The 14,755-nt window shown below is 62.5% G+C and overlaps 1 protein-coding gene and 1 long non-coding RNA gene across 5 annotated transcripts in view; one reads left to right on the forward strand and one right to left on the reverse strand.

Annotated features, from left to right (window-relative positions):
- Positions 1-4,680: 4,680 nt before the first annotated feature.
- LOC102014932 lies at positions 4,681-10,372 on the reverse strand. The gene is made up of 3 exons (XR_264486.2): positions 10,287-10,372; positions 9,493-9,567; positions 4,681-7,902 (listed from the first exon to the last, which is right to left on the reverse strand). It is a non-coding gene; the product is annotated as an uncharacterized LOC102014932 (long non-coding RNA).
- Noxa1 (NADPH oxidase activator 1) overlaps positions 8,505-14,755 on the forward strand; it is a 7,359-nt gene continuing 1,108 nt past the window's right edge. For 2 of the 4 annotated variants that reach the window (XM_005408617.2, XM_013506723.1), the window contains exons 1-9: positions 8,505-8,779; positions 10,370-10,452; positions 11,080-11,188; positions 12,098-12,232; positions 12,462-12,569; positions 13,330-13,383; positions 13,610-13,653; positions 14,043-14,166; positions 14,589-14,634. In XM_005408617.2, coding sequence (XP_005408674.1) covers positions 8,603-8,779; positions 10,370-10,452; positions 11,080-11,188; positions 12,098-12,232; positions 12,462-12,569; positions 13,330-13,383; positions 13,610-13,653; positions 14,043-14,166; positions 14,589-14,634 — 880 coding nt within the window. In that variant the 5' untranslated portion in view covers positions 8,505-8,602. The remainder of the gene's footprint in view (positions 8,780-10,369; positions 10,453-11,079; positions 11,189-12,097; positions 12,233-12,461; positions 12,570-13,329; positions 13,384-13,609; positions 13,654-14,042; positions 14,167-14,588; positions 14,635-14,755) is intronic. The other 2 variants (XM_013506724.1, XM_013506725.1) reach the window with 2 other exon arrangements.

A 14,755-nucleotide genomic window follows, 5' to 3' on the forward strand; every position in this document is an offset into this window, starting at 1 on the left:
CCTGCCTCTCCTCAGTGCTAACCCAGCACACAGGGCAGCTACTCCTGAGCATGGTGCCGACCGGCCTGGAGTCAGACCTGGCAGTGCCTGTGCCATGGAGGCCGGACAGAACACTGTCACTCGGAGCTGTCCTGCAGTGGGCCCATGCAGGAAGAGCCACCTGCCCGGAAGAGAGGCGGGGGAGTCACAGCCACCAAGAGGGCGAGGCCTGAGCCCAGGGAGGAGCAGGCAGCGGATAAGAGCGACCCACACAGGACCGCATGGGGCAACGACAGGGTGCGAGCAGGGCCAGGGCCACGGGAAGCAGACAGGGCCACGGCCCCTTTCACACAGGCCTCGTTCCCACGGCCTCATCACCCTTGCCCAGAGCACACGGGCCGTGGGCTGCACTGCAGACTGCTAGCCAGCAGCATCCTGCCCAGGCCAGTGCGCACTCAAAGGGACAGAGCAGGGGGATGTCGGAGCTTACCTCGTATCCTCCCACCACTTCTGGGGAGAAGTCAGCACTGCAGGGCCCTGAGCCTATGCATTAAACTCTAAATGAGGGAAATCCAGTAAAAACAGCAACAGGAGTTTTGTGGACCCAAACAAACTCATTCCGATTTAACGGAGGAAGTAAAAGCTAACGAGAGAGCAGGGAGGCGTTCTCGGTCCCAGCAGACGCAGCGACATGGTGCAGAGCGGCATCGGTTCGTGACCAGAGGGCACAGAGCAGAGCAGGATGGAGCCTGGGACAGGAGCCACTCATGACCTTGCACGGGGGACCTGGGACAGCGCAGGGCCTCGCAGGGAAGGGCTGGGCGCACACCCCATCTCAGACAGCACAAAGGCTATGTGGGGGTCAAAACCCAGAAGATCCAACCCCATCCTGGGCAGCTTCACACAGATCACCTGGCTCAGCAGGCACAGAGAAGGGCACTGCAGCGCAACCAGAAATGTCCCCAGGCTCATGCGGAGGGTCACAGGGCACGGCGAGGTGAGTGGGTCAGAGGTGCTGGGTTCACCCCTGGGAAGCGGGGTCCGGGAGGGGAGGGCTCCCTGGCTGTCCTGGAAGGTGCACTTTGTCCCAGCCACCACCCAAGCTCTGCACAGTGGGGTGAGCTGTTTTGCCTCCATACCCTCTCCCATGATGCTCTGCTCCCCATGGACCCAACTTTGGAAGCTGAGCCGAGATAAATGTTTGCTCCCAGAAGCTGTTTTCCTTAGGCCTTAGGTTTTTGTCATGGCAAGGAAAAGCCAACTGAATGGTAAGGGTGAAGGGCCAGTGTGGCTGGCTTTGGGACCACGGAGGCTGGCAAAGCACACTTCTAGGCATGCCCAGGTGGATCAGAGAGGTGTGACAGCCCTGGCTCCGGCCCTGCTCTGCTCCCCGGCCACCATGAACTAAGTGTCTTTGCTCCCCACACCCTCCTGCCACAGTGTTCCTGACCATGGACTGAACCCCTGAAACTGAGCTGTCAGCCAAATTAAACCTGTCTTCCTTTAAACCGGGAGCTGGGCAGTTTCCTCCTGATGAGAAAGCTGACTGCTACAGCTGACTAAGGCCACTAGTGCTCGACTAGGAGACAGAGCGGTCAGGCCATGTGTTCCGGTGGCCTCTTTTCAGGGTCTTAGAAACCAGCACCGACTTCCCTCCAGCCCCAGCCCCAGCCCCAGGCAGGTTCCCTCAAAATCTCTGACGCCATCTGGGCCAGCCACACTTGCCTCTGCTTTGGGACAGCCACAGGTCAGGGAGGCAGGGGCCCAGGGACAGTGCAAGGGCAGTGAACTCCAAGGGAATGGCACGGAGATTGGTCCCTGAAAGTCCTGGGGCAGGGGCAGGACCGGCAAGGTGATGGTGGAGCTGCGGGGAGGGCCTGGGACTAACACCATTCCCTCTGATACTCTGACCCAGGTCCCCAAGGCAGAGCTGTCCCCCAAGCCTCAGAGCACAGCCTAGCAAGGAAGAGGGGCTGGGGCCTGGGCTGATGGCTGTTCTGTGAATGCCCTCATATCTACCCAGGGGCCTCCAGGTACTTCAGTCCTCCCAGGGTCATGTACTGGGGCCACCCCAGCACCCACAGCCCAGCCTCCCCAGGCTCCATTCCTTCTGCTGCTGATCCACCTGACGGCTTCCTTGCAGGGAATGTGCCCCATCCCCCGGCCAGGGCTGCAGGAAGTAGATGCTCCAGCCTCCATCCAGCCTCCAGGGTCTGGGGCTCAGCACACGCGCCTCCCTCAGGCTGGAAAAATTCCAGGGCCCCAGAGGGCACCCACTGTTCTGGAGGCTGGTGTGGCTTGGTGACAACCCAGGACATGCTGGGGGCCCAGCTCAGGATGAGGGCAGAGTGGGCAGCTGTCCCGCCAACAGTGCTGACCAGCCTTGGGGCCAGGACCTGCCCCACATGGGGCTCTGGAGTGGCCTGAAATGCCCCTGTCCCCCTTGCTGGATTCCCTAGCCCTGGCCGGGGGCACTGCCCAGGCCACACAGCAACAAAGGTGGCATCCTGTGGCAGTTCCCAGGCAACACCAGAGAGCAGCTCTCTGCAGACTGTGCCTTGGCCCTGTGGGGGCTCTGGGGTCTGGGCAGGACCTGGGGCTGTCCAAAGTGTAGGCACCGGATGTGGGGTCTGGGGGCAGCTGCTCAAGGTGGGGGCCGGGTGGGACACAGTGACAAGCTGGCATTGGGCTCCCTCACCCCCCGCTGGCCTGGTCCTTTCCTCCCCTGGGGCCTGGAGCCACAGCCTAGAGTGCATACCAGTCAGCCAGCAGCTGGCCCGCTCATACCCGTCCACTCCTCAGTGCTGTCCACTGAGCAAGTCCTGCAGCAGCACCTGCAGCTGTGGGGCTATGGGGACCCTTCCTGGGGTACCCCCTACAGAAAAGCCACAGCCCAGACGCCCCACTCACCCACCATCCTGTCGTGTCCAGTACAGACGGCTGAGCAAAGGCTGGGAGAAAGGCCAGTGGGGTCTCTGCTGCACGTGGACTGGGAGCCACCCACGGCCAGGAGGCCTGACCTCGAGGCACCCAGGTGGTGGGTCCCAGCCCGAGTGAGGACACTCGAGCCATGGCCTGACCCCAGGGCAGCAGTATCCTGACCCCAGCCACAGGCCCCGTGCCACCTTCACAGGAGCACTCCCTGCCACACAGACACTTCCGCTCCCCTTCTCAATGTTCATGTGGGGTCGCGGCCTCACCCTGTGGCACGCACGGGGGAACCACACAGGGACCCTCCACGCGCCCAGGGGAACACAGTCAGGGACAGTCTGTGCAGGGGCTGTGTTTACCCCTCCCAATGCACACAGGCTCCTTCCTTCTCTGAACCACCCCAGAGGAGCCAGCCTCCCAAGGGCTAGGATTCAGACATGTGCCACCAGGCCCAGCTAGGGTGGACATGGCAGTGTACGCTGTAATGCCAGCTACTCAGGAGGCTGAGGCAGGAGGATCACAAAGTCAAGGCCAGCCCAAGCAAGTTAGTGAGACCATATTAAAATAAAAAATAAAAAGGACTGAGACACTGCTTATGGTAGCGCACTGGCCTACCATGTGAGACCCTGGGTTCCATCCTCAGTACTGTAAAAAAAAAAAAATTTACTCTGGACTCTGGTTAAGCACCACAACCACAGGAAGCAGAGGCTGTGATGGGGGATTGGTTAGTGCACATACGTATTCCTCAACAACACCCGCACAGTCATTCCTTGGGTTTTCAGTTTTCCCTGCCCCAAAGCAACTTCCCCTACCAGGGTGAGTCCCTGGGTCACTGTATTGGCCAAGGATGTCCCACAGCCTCCCGGACTGTGCTTTGAGGACCTGTCGGGGCCTCGCCTCTTGCAGGTAGGAGGATGGCTGGGTCACCGTCCTGCTCTGCTGCAGGGGAGCAACCAGCTGGCCCCCACTCAGACAACGCAATGTGGACATGCTGCCCAGGATCCGACAAGAAGTGGCTCATGACGGTGCAGGCAGGGCTGGGGGCGGTGCAGACAGGCTCCTAGTGGGAGTCCCAAGGATGCACTGCACCTGGGCGGCCCCTGCAGGTGGGCTTAGAGCCAAGCCTCCAGCCTAGAGCAGCTCGCCCAGGGATGATAGGCTGCCACCCGGCTAGAAAAAGGATCTGTCTATACTGTGATGCTGGCAGGGCAGGACGGCCATGCCTCAGGCCATGCTGACAGCCACCCTGCCAGGCCTAACGCCAAGCCCCTCAGGACGATGCTGTGGCGTGGTCCCGGCAGGACAGGGTGCTGGTGGCACAGCCCGAGCCGAACAACCTGCTGCACCAGGCTGGATACCCCAGCTTGGGCCACTAGCTGGGACCAAACCTGAAGCAGCTCCTGCAGAGGACGAGCAGAGACCAGCCTCTCAGCACAGCTCACGATGTTCAGGGCACAGGGGCCGGGGAGTGTGGGGGAGGATCAGAAGACCCACACCCAGGGCAATGCAGAGAAAACAGATAAAAGAAAGCAGCATAGAGCTGGCCCAGACACTGGCGTTAGCATGCCGTCTCATTCCTGGTCCTGGGGACTGAACACGGGCACTCTGAGCTGCATCCCCAGCCCTCTTATATTTTTTATTTTGAGACAGGGTCTCGCCAAGTTGCAAAATCGCCCAGACTTAGATCAAATTTGCAATTCTCTTGCCTCAGCCTCCCAGAGTGCTGGGATTATAGATGTGTGCTATCATGCTCAGGAGGTGATATTTGTTTACTTATTTATTTATTTTTGAGACGGCTTTTCAAGAGGTCATTAGGGCAAATGAGGGCTGGGAAAAAAGGGCCCTCCCCATGCAGTCACATCAAGGGTCAGGACCTTGACACACGAGCTGGGGGACACAATTCAGCCCACAGGGGCCGGGCATGGGCAAGCTTCTCCTCAGAAAGGGGCAGTGGTTCCCATGCTGGCGCTGTAGGGCAGGGCCCAAATGCCCCAGGGCACCCTGGACCCCTCCCCTCTGTGCCTGTCCTGTGGGGGAGGAGCAGGCTGAGCCGGTACCCACCTGGCCTTGCCAGTGTCTCCCCTCTGCCAATATCGCGATTTGCTTTGTGCTTTTCTATCTACAAAGGCAACGTGTGCACGCAGTAAATATGTGGGTGGACAGGTTCACAAGTTCTGACGCTTTACTGCAAAGAGAGCTCTCAGGAGCTGAGTCTCTGATGGCCATGCGCCCTGGCTTGGCCTGTGGTCCTGGGGTTGGCACTTGCGGCTCTGTGGCCCAGCTAGGAGTGGGGCAAGGCATGCTCTCCTGCTGCCACGAGGGCCAGCACATCCACACCTCCAGAGCTGCCGCCAGCCACATCCTTGGTGCCCACAGCGGGCCGGCACCCAGCTCTGCCAGCAATCCGGGGAACATCGGCAGCAGGTGGTGAGAGTGGGAGCCAGAGCCCCAACCCCACCTGATCCCCTCCACCCAGTCCCTGGACCCCTGGGCCCTCGCACCAAGGAGGGGTGGTCCAGTCCTGGACTCTAGTCCAACCCACTCTGCCCTGGGCTGCCCCGGCCACCAAGGGCCCACAGAGAGCTGCACAGGCAGGGCACGCCCGCAGGGGCCCTCCCCTCATCCACGGACCAAGCTCCTGACAGTGAAGACAGCGAACAGCTGTCTTGTGACCCCAGACAGGAAAGACTCCTGGCAGAAAAGAAATTGCTTTAGACACAGCTCCACTCCTTAGAGCAGCAAAAGCCCCTGTGTCTCTTTCCTGCTGGCCCCCGGCTCCCTTCCTGAGAACACACTGGTTGTTTTACAAAGGTTAATTCAGCCGAGGGCTCACAGACCAGGCCTCTCCTCGGCTGGCTGGGTGGACAGCATCGGGGACATGGCCCGCCTGGCTCGAGCGACCCACTGGAGCCCTGACCCTTCACAGGGCCCGATGATGCCCACCAACACCCTGGATGCCAGGCTGACGTTCCCTTGTTCTTAAGGACAAGCAAAGCCAGGTGCAGTGGTGGCCCCTGTTGTCCTAGCACTGGGGAGGCTGAAACGGGAGGATTCCTTGAGCCCAGGAGTTCAAGACCAGCCTGGGCAACACAGTTAGATCCCCTCTCAAATAAATTAATAAAACAGCTGTTACAAGAATACCTATAAAGCTCCACCTGGAAGCAGGGTGTCCAGGACTGAGCTATCTGGGGCTAAGAGCATGCTGGATGTGCTGGGTGCCCAGATCCTCAGCCAGGATGAAGGCGGCCACCAGTGAATGAGGGAAGGAGTGGCTAAGTGGAGGAGTAGGGGGCAGGTACCCGCCCACGCACTCACTGCTGGATCTTCTGGGTGTCCCCCGCACTCCCTGAGCCCAAAGCCTGGCTCAGCTGTCCTGCTGCATTGCTGCCCCTCAGGAGGACACTCACCCACAGGAGGACAAGCCCCTCCTTCCCAGACCCATGGCAGTGCCACTAGGTCAGGGGGCACAGCTTCTGGAGAAGTCTGAGCCAAGGCTGCAGGCCTCCCCTGGTTCCCGTAGGGTACCAGCCGGGAAGGGCACAGGCCCAGCCAGGAGCAGTCTCTGAGGCCCTCTGCTGGCCAACCCAGCGGTGCCTCCCACCCAGGCCAGTCTGTCATTCCCCTGGAGCCTCAGGGGCCACAGTGACCACTGCGTGCACACACACATGTATACGCGCGTGCATGTGCGCACACACGCACACACACACACACACACACACACGCTGCACAAGAGAAGGGGGGCAGCAGGTCTGATTGCCACTGCACCCTGGGAAGGAGAAGAGGGCCTTTCTCAAGCCCTGTAGGGAGCTGGGAGGCAGCAGGGGGACCCCTGGGCTGCTCCTGCCACCTCAGGTGGTGTGAACAGTGCCACTGTGACACTGTAGACACATTTTCACCAGTGGTGGGTACAGACTCAGGGCTGGAACTGGGGCCCTGTTTCTCCAGGCCTCACCCACACGTGTCTTTTCTACCTTATCCGTGGACAGCCAAGGTCTAGGCTCCGGCACCCTTGGGACGGGGTCTACTCTTTCTGCCAGCCCAGGCCCTTGGGTCTCCATGCCCCGAGGGGCAGATGGCAGCAGGCCAGGGTGCTGTCAGCTGAGGTGGACGTGGTGTCTCGTGCCATAGAGGAGACCCCAGAGGGGCCCGCTCAAGTCCTGTGAGGACCACGGCAGTGATGCCCTGTCCCCTCTGTTGCTGGCTCCCACCTGGCCTCAGTTATCCCAGAGCCCAGACCACCTGGCCTGCAGGACAGTGTGAGATCCCACAGGCTGCCCAGTGCCAGATCCCTCAGCACCTGGGTGCTCATCCAGAAGGCCCCATGTGCCCTGTACCCGCTACCAGGGCCCCTAGCCTAGGCCTGGAGCACAGGGAGCTACTTGAGCAGGGGCTGCACAGATGAGACCAGTGAGAGGGCACAGGAAGGACACCTCAGCTGAATCTGTGCCCCAAACCCGCAGCACTCAGGGCTATGCCGTATGGAGGTCGCCCCACGGATGTCATGCAGGCCCAGGACGAAGGAGCCACAGAGCCGCTGTCACTCACACCGACCCCTCTGGCCCCTGCAGGCGTCTGGGGCACCCATGGGTGCTCCTACCAAGGCCGACCCCTTTGGTCTCTGCACTCCACTGCAGCTCCCACCCAGCCTGGCCTTCTGTGCATCTGCACCTCAGCTCTCCTTGCAGCTCATGTGGCGCTGGGCTCAGTGGAGGGGGGACAAAGACCCTCTGGGCAGACTGTGCAGAGCCAGGGCTGGTGCGTCTGCTGCCTCCTAAGGGGGCACACAGGCCCCTCAACCAAGAGCCACCAAGGGCCATCACAGTTGCCCCTGCACCACCCATGTGGACAGGTGCGGGCCCTCCCTCCTAGGGGCGCAGGGCTTGGCTTCCCCGTGGGCCCGGGACTGGCCTCCTGCCTGCCACCTGCGCAGGGCTCCAGCTCCCCGCCCCTCACCCTGCTCACCTCCAATCTCGCAGGCCCCTCCAGTCTCCCCTGCAGAGAAAGGGAAACGGAAGAAGCTTTGCCCCAGTCTGGGCTGGGTACAGCCCTAATTTTAGAGCTGGTGCAGCAGCTCCCGTGGGCTTCGATGGCCAGGCGGTGCCAGGACCAGCGGCCTGACGGGTGTTGCTGGTCATCGCTGTTTACCATGAGGGACGTGTCGCGGTGGGGTGTTTGGGGATGAGATTAACGTTAAACCACCGATCGAATCAAAGTGAAAGATTGGGTCTTCCCGAGGACGCCCCGTTGGCACTGGGAGGCGCACTGCGCGGGCCCGCGCGCTCCGGCGCCCACCTGCCGGGCCGTGCACTTGCGCCTGCAGGCCGCCGCGCACCGTACACGCCCGACCCGGGACCTCGGCCCACGCGGGCGGGGCGGGAGGGCGCGCGGGCGGAAGTTCGGGAAGGCTGGGCCTAGTGGCGTGGGCGGGCCCGGGGACGCGCGGGGCGTGGCCAAGGGAGGCGGGCCGGGCGGGGGGGGGGCCGACCCTCGCCGGGGGCGGTGTCTCGGGGCGTGGCCCGGGCGTGTCCTCAGCGGCCAGGGGCTCCACCCGCCGCAAAGCCGGGCTCCCACGCTGCAGTCTCCGTCAGCCTCCCGGCGCCTCGCCAGCCCGCGCCGCGGTCCACACGCGAAAGCCCGCGCTGGCCTCGGTGCCAGCGCCCTCCGCCCCGCACGTGCAGGTGTCCTCGCCACCATGCGCTCGCTCGGGGAGCAGGTGCGCGACTGGCACCGGGGCGCAGAGGCCGTGGCGCGCGGGGACTGGGGCTCTGCGCTGCGCCTCTTCTCGGGCGTCGTGGAGCTGCCCTCCAGGATGAGCTTCAACGTGGGCTGCGTGCACCTGCTGGCCGGGGACCCCGAGGCCGCGCTGCAGGTGAGCGCTGGGGTGGAGTGGACCCCTTGGGTCCAGGGAGGCCAGGGGGCGCCCTCCACCCAGGGCACCCAGGAGAGGGGCCGCGAACACCGGTCACCCACCTGCCCGGCTCTCACCCTGAACCTCCGCTGGGAAGCCAAGGCAGGTGGGAGCTGAGTGGCTGGGTGGGGCCCAGCATCCCTCAGTGTCTCCACAGTGGGCACCCGAGGCAGCATCCCCAGGAGGCCTGGGCCCGCACAGGCCCAGGCGCGCAAGGCAAGGCTGCCTGCCCCAGCCTTGGCGGGAAAGTGTGAGGCTGCGGGCCTCTGGAGATGGCAGCAGACAGGGTCTGACTTCGGCTGGCAGCTCTCAGCTCTCGCTGTGTCCCCACCTGCTTCTGAAATACCTCAGAGCTCCAGGTGCACAGCTTCAACACCTGCCTTTCCAAACACTTCCTGGTTATCAGAGTGGCCTGTTCTTGGGGATGTGATGGGAAGCCTGTAGCAGCCTGCCTACCCCCTGGACAGCCCGGCTCCTACTACGGCAGCTGTCTGGGCACCACACAGACGAGGACCCAGTGCCCGCAGAACACCCCACAGGGCGGCTGGGCAGGCAGAGTTGTCCCCCTACTGCTGCCTACGTCTGCACCAGTTGTCTCAGGCACAGTTTCCGCCTTGAGCCCATCCAGGAAGGGAGCCACTGGGGTGAGTCAGGCAGACTGACCCAGTCCTCACCTTCTCATTAACCATGGTGTGAGGAGAGGGGCTGGCCCAGGTTGTCTTCCGCCACAAGATAAGAGGAGCTGCTGTCTAAAGGTGAAACATGAGTCGTGAGGACAGTCTAGGCAGGGTGGGGACAGTGGGCTTCTAAACCACAGAGGCGCAGCTAGTTGGTAAAACTGGCTGTCAAGGGGCAGGAGGGAGGAGGGGCCTAGCTGAACTGCTGCCTGCTGGTAAGAACCTTGCGCAATGTTGCACTCAGCTGCTGGGTGTGTGGGGGCAGTAAATGGTACCCACGCCCACTTTCAGGCCCACTTGCACCTGCTGCAAAAGCCCAGGTGAAACCCAAGTCAGCCACACACCCCTGCCCAGTATGTGGGGTGGGAGCACAAGCCCCTCCTCACGCCTAGTTTTACTGATGGCCACTGTCCTTGTTTCTGGGCCTGGTGTGGGAAGAGCAGTGGTTCTGTGTGGACAGGCGTCCCATCCTGACTTGTGGGCTGCTCTGACCCTCACATGCCTTCTGTGCCATTTTGTGAGAGCTCCCAAAAAGGGATTCTGAAAAGACAAAGGCGCAGAGCTTCACCCCCGTGGCAGATGCTACTGACACACAGGACATTTCCTTCGGCCTCTTTGTCCTCATGGTGGACCAGCTGGCTTCCAACCCCACTAGGACGGGTCCTGAGCCTATGGCTGGCTACCATGGGCAGCTGGGCTGCTACAGGCTGTGGCAGCAGAGGAGCTGTATGACGCCTGCCTAGGCTCCTGCCTGAAGGTGCTGGCCAGTACAGAACGCAAGTGGTCCTCACCCTGGGAGACGGAATCCCAGTGTCTGCAGGACAGGGTGACTGTTACAGAACTTGCGGTGCTCCATGGGCGTTTTTGTCCCCAGGCATTTGATCAAGCGGTGACCAAGGACACCTGCATGGCTGTTGGCTTCCTCCAGCGGGGTGTGGCCCACTTCCAGCTGGAGCGGTGAGCACAGGGGCCCTTCGTGTCTGCAAGCTCCCACTCCACTCCAGTGGTTCTAGCCTGCGTGAGGCTGCTGTAGCCATGCCAGGGTCATGGCCCATGTGGCCCTCATCTCTGCTAAGATTCACAAGGCTCCTTCTTGGCATCCCTGGCTCTCTCCTTACCTTTCTGTGTCCACACAAATGAGGAAACCGAGGGTTTGTCCTGGGACACATCCTGGTCACTGTCCCTGCTGTACCTTGTCCCTCCCTAGGAGCAGAAGCAGGAAAGCCAGTGGTCAGGCTGTAGTTTCTAGTCAGCCAGGAAGTCTGCCTAGGGAGGTGGGCACCCCAGCAAGTGTTGGAGGTTTGGTTTTGGGAGGCAGTGGGCAGAGGTCTTGGGTCAGGCAGAGGAGTAGGGCAGTGGGTGTCCCTGGCAGAGCTGGGAGCAGACTCATAGGCCCCAACCCTGGCCCCTCCACTGGCACATGGTGTGCCGACCCTTGGCCTATCCATCTGGACTGGGTGCCCACTGGTGCTAGACCTGATGACCACCACTGGCCTCCTGTGGGTCTCGCCAGAGCAGGGGAGGCCAGGTGCCCCGGGCACTCCCCACAGGCTCTGCCCCACTGAGGAGCCCTGCTTCCCGCAGGTTCCAGGAGGCCCTGGCTGACTTCCAGCTGGCCCTGGAGCAGCTGCGGGGCAATAGCGTCATCGACTACACACAGCTGGGCCTGCACTTCAGGCTGCAAGCCTGGGAGGTAAGGCTGTGGGGTTCATATGGTGCCGGCTCCCCAGGGCCCCGGGTGTCCCCAGTGGATGGGGTTACTGTTATGGCCTAGTGAAAGGCTCCCAGAGACTCTAGATGCCCTGGTCAAGCTTTGCCTGAGGAGGCTGGGGCAGAGTGGAGGGGGTGGACCCTGGTGCCCCCTGCCTTGAGGACACTGAAAACACAAGCCCAGCACAGGAGTCACGGCAAAAGCCTCCGGCGCTGGTGCTGGTGCGGAAGCCAGGGCCGAGGCCCACACTGTCCATCCACCCAGGGCACTGAGGGGCAGAGGACAGGCACGCGGTGCTGGCTGCAGGAACTCGGGGCCACGTAGCCAGCCAGCTGCAGGGACAGAGGCCTGAGAAGAGGTTGGCGAGTGTCTCTTGGTGAAGCAAAACCAGCCTGGTTGTAAACTTTGGGGCCTGGTGCCTCTGGAAACCTCCCCAGATGAGCCTCAGACTCGCAGGAGCATGGCAGGGGCGCAGCCTTGTGCAGGGTGGAGATGTTAGGCCAGGAGGTGTTTTGAGAGGAGAACAGAGTGCTGAGCAGTGTGGCCCTTGGTCGTGCGGCTGCCCACGACAGGCAGGCAGGCAGGCACGGGGCGTGGTCTCTGCCCACAGCCCTCATGTCAGCTGGACACCAGGAGAGCTCCAGCTGCTGTGGCTGGGGAGCCCAAGCATGGGACAGGTGACTGTCCAAGTGTGGGGCTGCTGAGGGCTCAGGTGAGGTTCCAGGTGTAGGGCAGTGAGGGGCCAGGTGTGGCACAGGTATGGGATAGTGAAGACCCCAGTGAGGTACCAATGAGTTTACAGGTATGGGACAGGTGAGAGTCCAGATGAGGGCCCAGGTAGGAGTCAGACTTCAAATCTGACCCCTCTGTCACCCTGGCTGTCACTCCCAGGTACTGTATAATATGGCGTCTGCACAGTGCCGGCTGGGACTCTGGGCTGAGGCCGCCGACACACTGGCTGAGGCCGTGTCCAAGTGGCCGGAGAGGGCGCAGGAGGGCCTGGCCGTGGCCCTGTACCACGTACAGGTGAGGGCAGGTGAGGGCTACCAAGAGCAGGCTGGCCTGTGGCCTGCAGTTTTGGGCTGGTAATTGTAGCTCACTCTCAAGGCCAGTTAGATAACTGAAGAAGCCTGTGGGGGAGGTGGCCCAGGAGACTGTGGGAAGTGGGGGGCCCCAGCAGGGTCCCCCGTTCCCAGGCCCTGGACTCTGCAGCTATGCCCAGTGACCACCAGCTCTGCAATGGCTCCACCCCCAGAAGCGGGCCCCCCTGCAGCCACGGCAGGTTCCCCCGGGCGAGGTCTTCCGGCCCCACAGGCGGTACCTGGAGCACCTAGAGCCCATGGACTTCCTGGGCAAGGCCAAGGTAAGGCGTGTGTTGTCTGGGGCCAGCGTGCCCTCAGCTGTGCTGGGCGGGTACAGCGCTTCTATGCTGGTACCTGTTGTGGCATGGGGACTTGTGGGTCCCGCCAAGGTCCTTTGGAAGCTGGGCAGGGCTGGGATGACATCCCCAGAGAAGGGACCCTGTCAGGGACCCGGTGGAGGTGCTGTCCCCTCCCTGCCTGGGCCACATCTCACGTGTCTGTCTCCACTGCGGACTGCAAGGGCCTGAGGAGGGACACGGGCCATTTTGGGCTGGGTCAGCCCTGTCAGGGCCAGGCAGCACTGCCGAAATCACAGGCCAGGTGAGCAGCTTGCCTCCAAAGGCAGCGCAACCATCCAGGGGCAGCACCAGCTCCAGTGTCACAAAGGGCCACCTGGGCTTGGCACTGGGGCCTGCAGGCGGTCCACACACCCGTGGTCTCTTGCAACAGTGCTGGTGCCCAAGGAGCCACCATACAACATGACTTGGCTGCTGTGAGCCCCGGGTGGGGGCCCGTGGAGAGGGCTGTGTTCGCGTGTCCATTTAGTCTACTTATCATGGCTCACAGCTGTTACAAGGAGCAGCGTGTAGAAGTTGTGCCAGATGACCACCACTGGAGTCTCTTTGCCATGCACTTCCTGTAGCCTAGCGGTCTTGGGCCCGGCACGGGTGGCCCTCACCCGGACTCGAGATGTGAAGGGCATTGCAGGCTGGGGGTGCAGGCCCTGTGGGGGCCCCACCCAACTGTCCCATCCCCTGCCAGGTGGTGGTCTCTGCTGTCCCTGATGACCGGCCCTCAGGTGTCCAGCCCGAGCAGGTGGGTAGGTGGCTCCACAGGACTGCCCCTCTCTAAGAAGAGCAGTTCTGAGCCGCCTTTCCCATGTCCCTCCTTCCCTGGAACCCTCACCTCTGATGGTAAAGGGGGTGACTGTCCTGTCCCCGTGAGGCCATCCTGCCATGGTCCACCTTAAGGTTTGGGGTAGGGGACCTCCCATTTGCTCTCCATCCTCGGCCAGGACAAGGTTGTCACTTTATGCCCACAGGGACGGGCAGTCCACGGTGAAGCTGTCTGCAGGGCTGTACCATGGTAGGAAGGGGCCTGTCCCCCCACCCATCCCACCCCACCCCACCCCACCCCACCCCTGCTCCTTCAGGGCCAGGCCCTGTGAACCAGGCGCAGCCGGGTTGTGGGGATGGGACAACCACCAGCTATTCACAGACTGAAACTGGCCAGAGCTCCCTGTTCTAGGAAAGGGGATCCTATCTTTCCCTCCAGAAGCCGGGGACATGGTGGAGACTGAGACCCACCATGACCCGAGGCGGCTCCAGGATGAGGGGTCAGGGCCGAGCTGAGCTGCCCAGGGAGGGGACACCCTGATCCATGAAGCAACTGAGACCAGGGGCACTCAAACTGGGGGCACTGGAGGAGGCAACCGTGGGACCCTGTGCTGTACCTCAGGGAACCCTCCCTCCCAGGCCCCAGGCCCTGGAGCCCAGAGGAGCCAGAACCCACGATGGCCGCTGCAGTGCATCAAGGGAGGCCAGCTCTGGCCCTGCTGGGCAGGCGGACTGCCACCTGCCTGTCACCGCCCACCAGATGGTGAGTGGGGCTGGCACCAGGGTACAAGCCAGCCCTCCACAGGGCCGGATAGGACCAGCCCCTGTGGCAGGAGGGGACTGTAGGGCCTAGGAAGGACAAATGGTCAGATGGGGACAAGTGTCAGGCAAGGGTGGCCTTGGACCGCCCTGACCACACCTAGGGCCCTACCTGTCCATCCCAGGTGCACGGGACCAAGAGTGACAGAGCCAGGGTCAGGTCAGGAGCAGACAGTCCTGGCGGGACCTTGGGGGCCCTGTCCCTTGGATACAGTGGCTCAGGGTTCCTCCAGGGGCTGAGGGTGTTGCCAGCCTTCCTTCCTAGACTCCAGGGGCCCTGAATTCCCATGCCCCGTATGTGGGGCCCCAGCCCCCTTTACACTCAGGGGCCCTTGCGCCAAGACCCACCTGTGGCTTCCCTTGCAGAGGCCCTCGGTGGCGCCAGCTGGAAAGATGGTCCCTTCATCTTCAGGTGAGGGGCTCAGGGGTGGTGGGGTCTCCGTGAAGGGAGAGAGCTGGGACAAGGCTTTCTGTCCCCCAGGGCGAGCTTGGGGCAGTGGCCGTTCCTCTGCCCCACCCGCCACCCACCACCC

The sequence above is a fragment of the Chinchilla lanigera genome, unplaced genomic scaffold, assembly GCF_000276665.1.
Source record: "Chinchilla lanigera isolate Chin_1 unplaced genomic scaffold, ChiLan1.0 scaffold00112, whole genome shotgun sequence".
Lineage (NCBI taxonomy): Eukaryota > Metazoa > Chordata > Mammalia > Rodentia > Chinchillidae > Chinchilla > Chinchilla lanigera.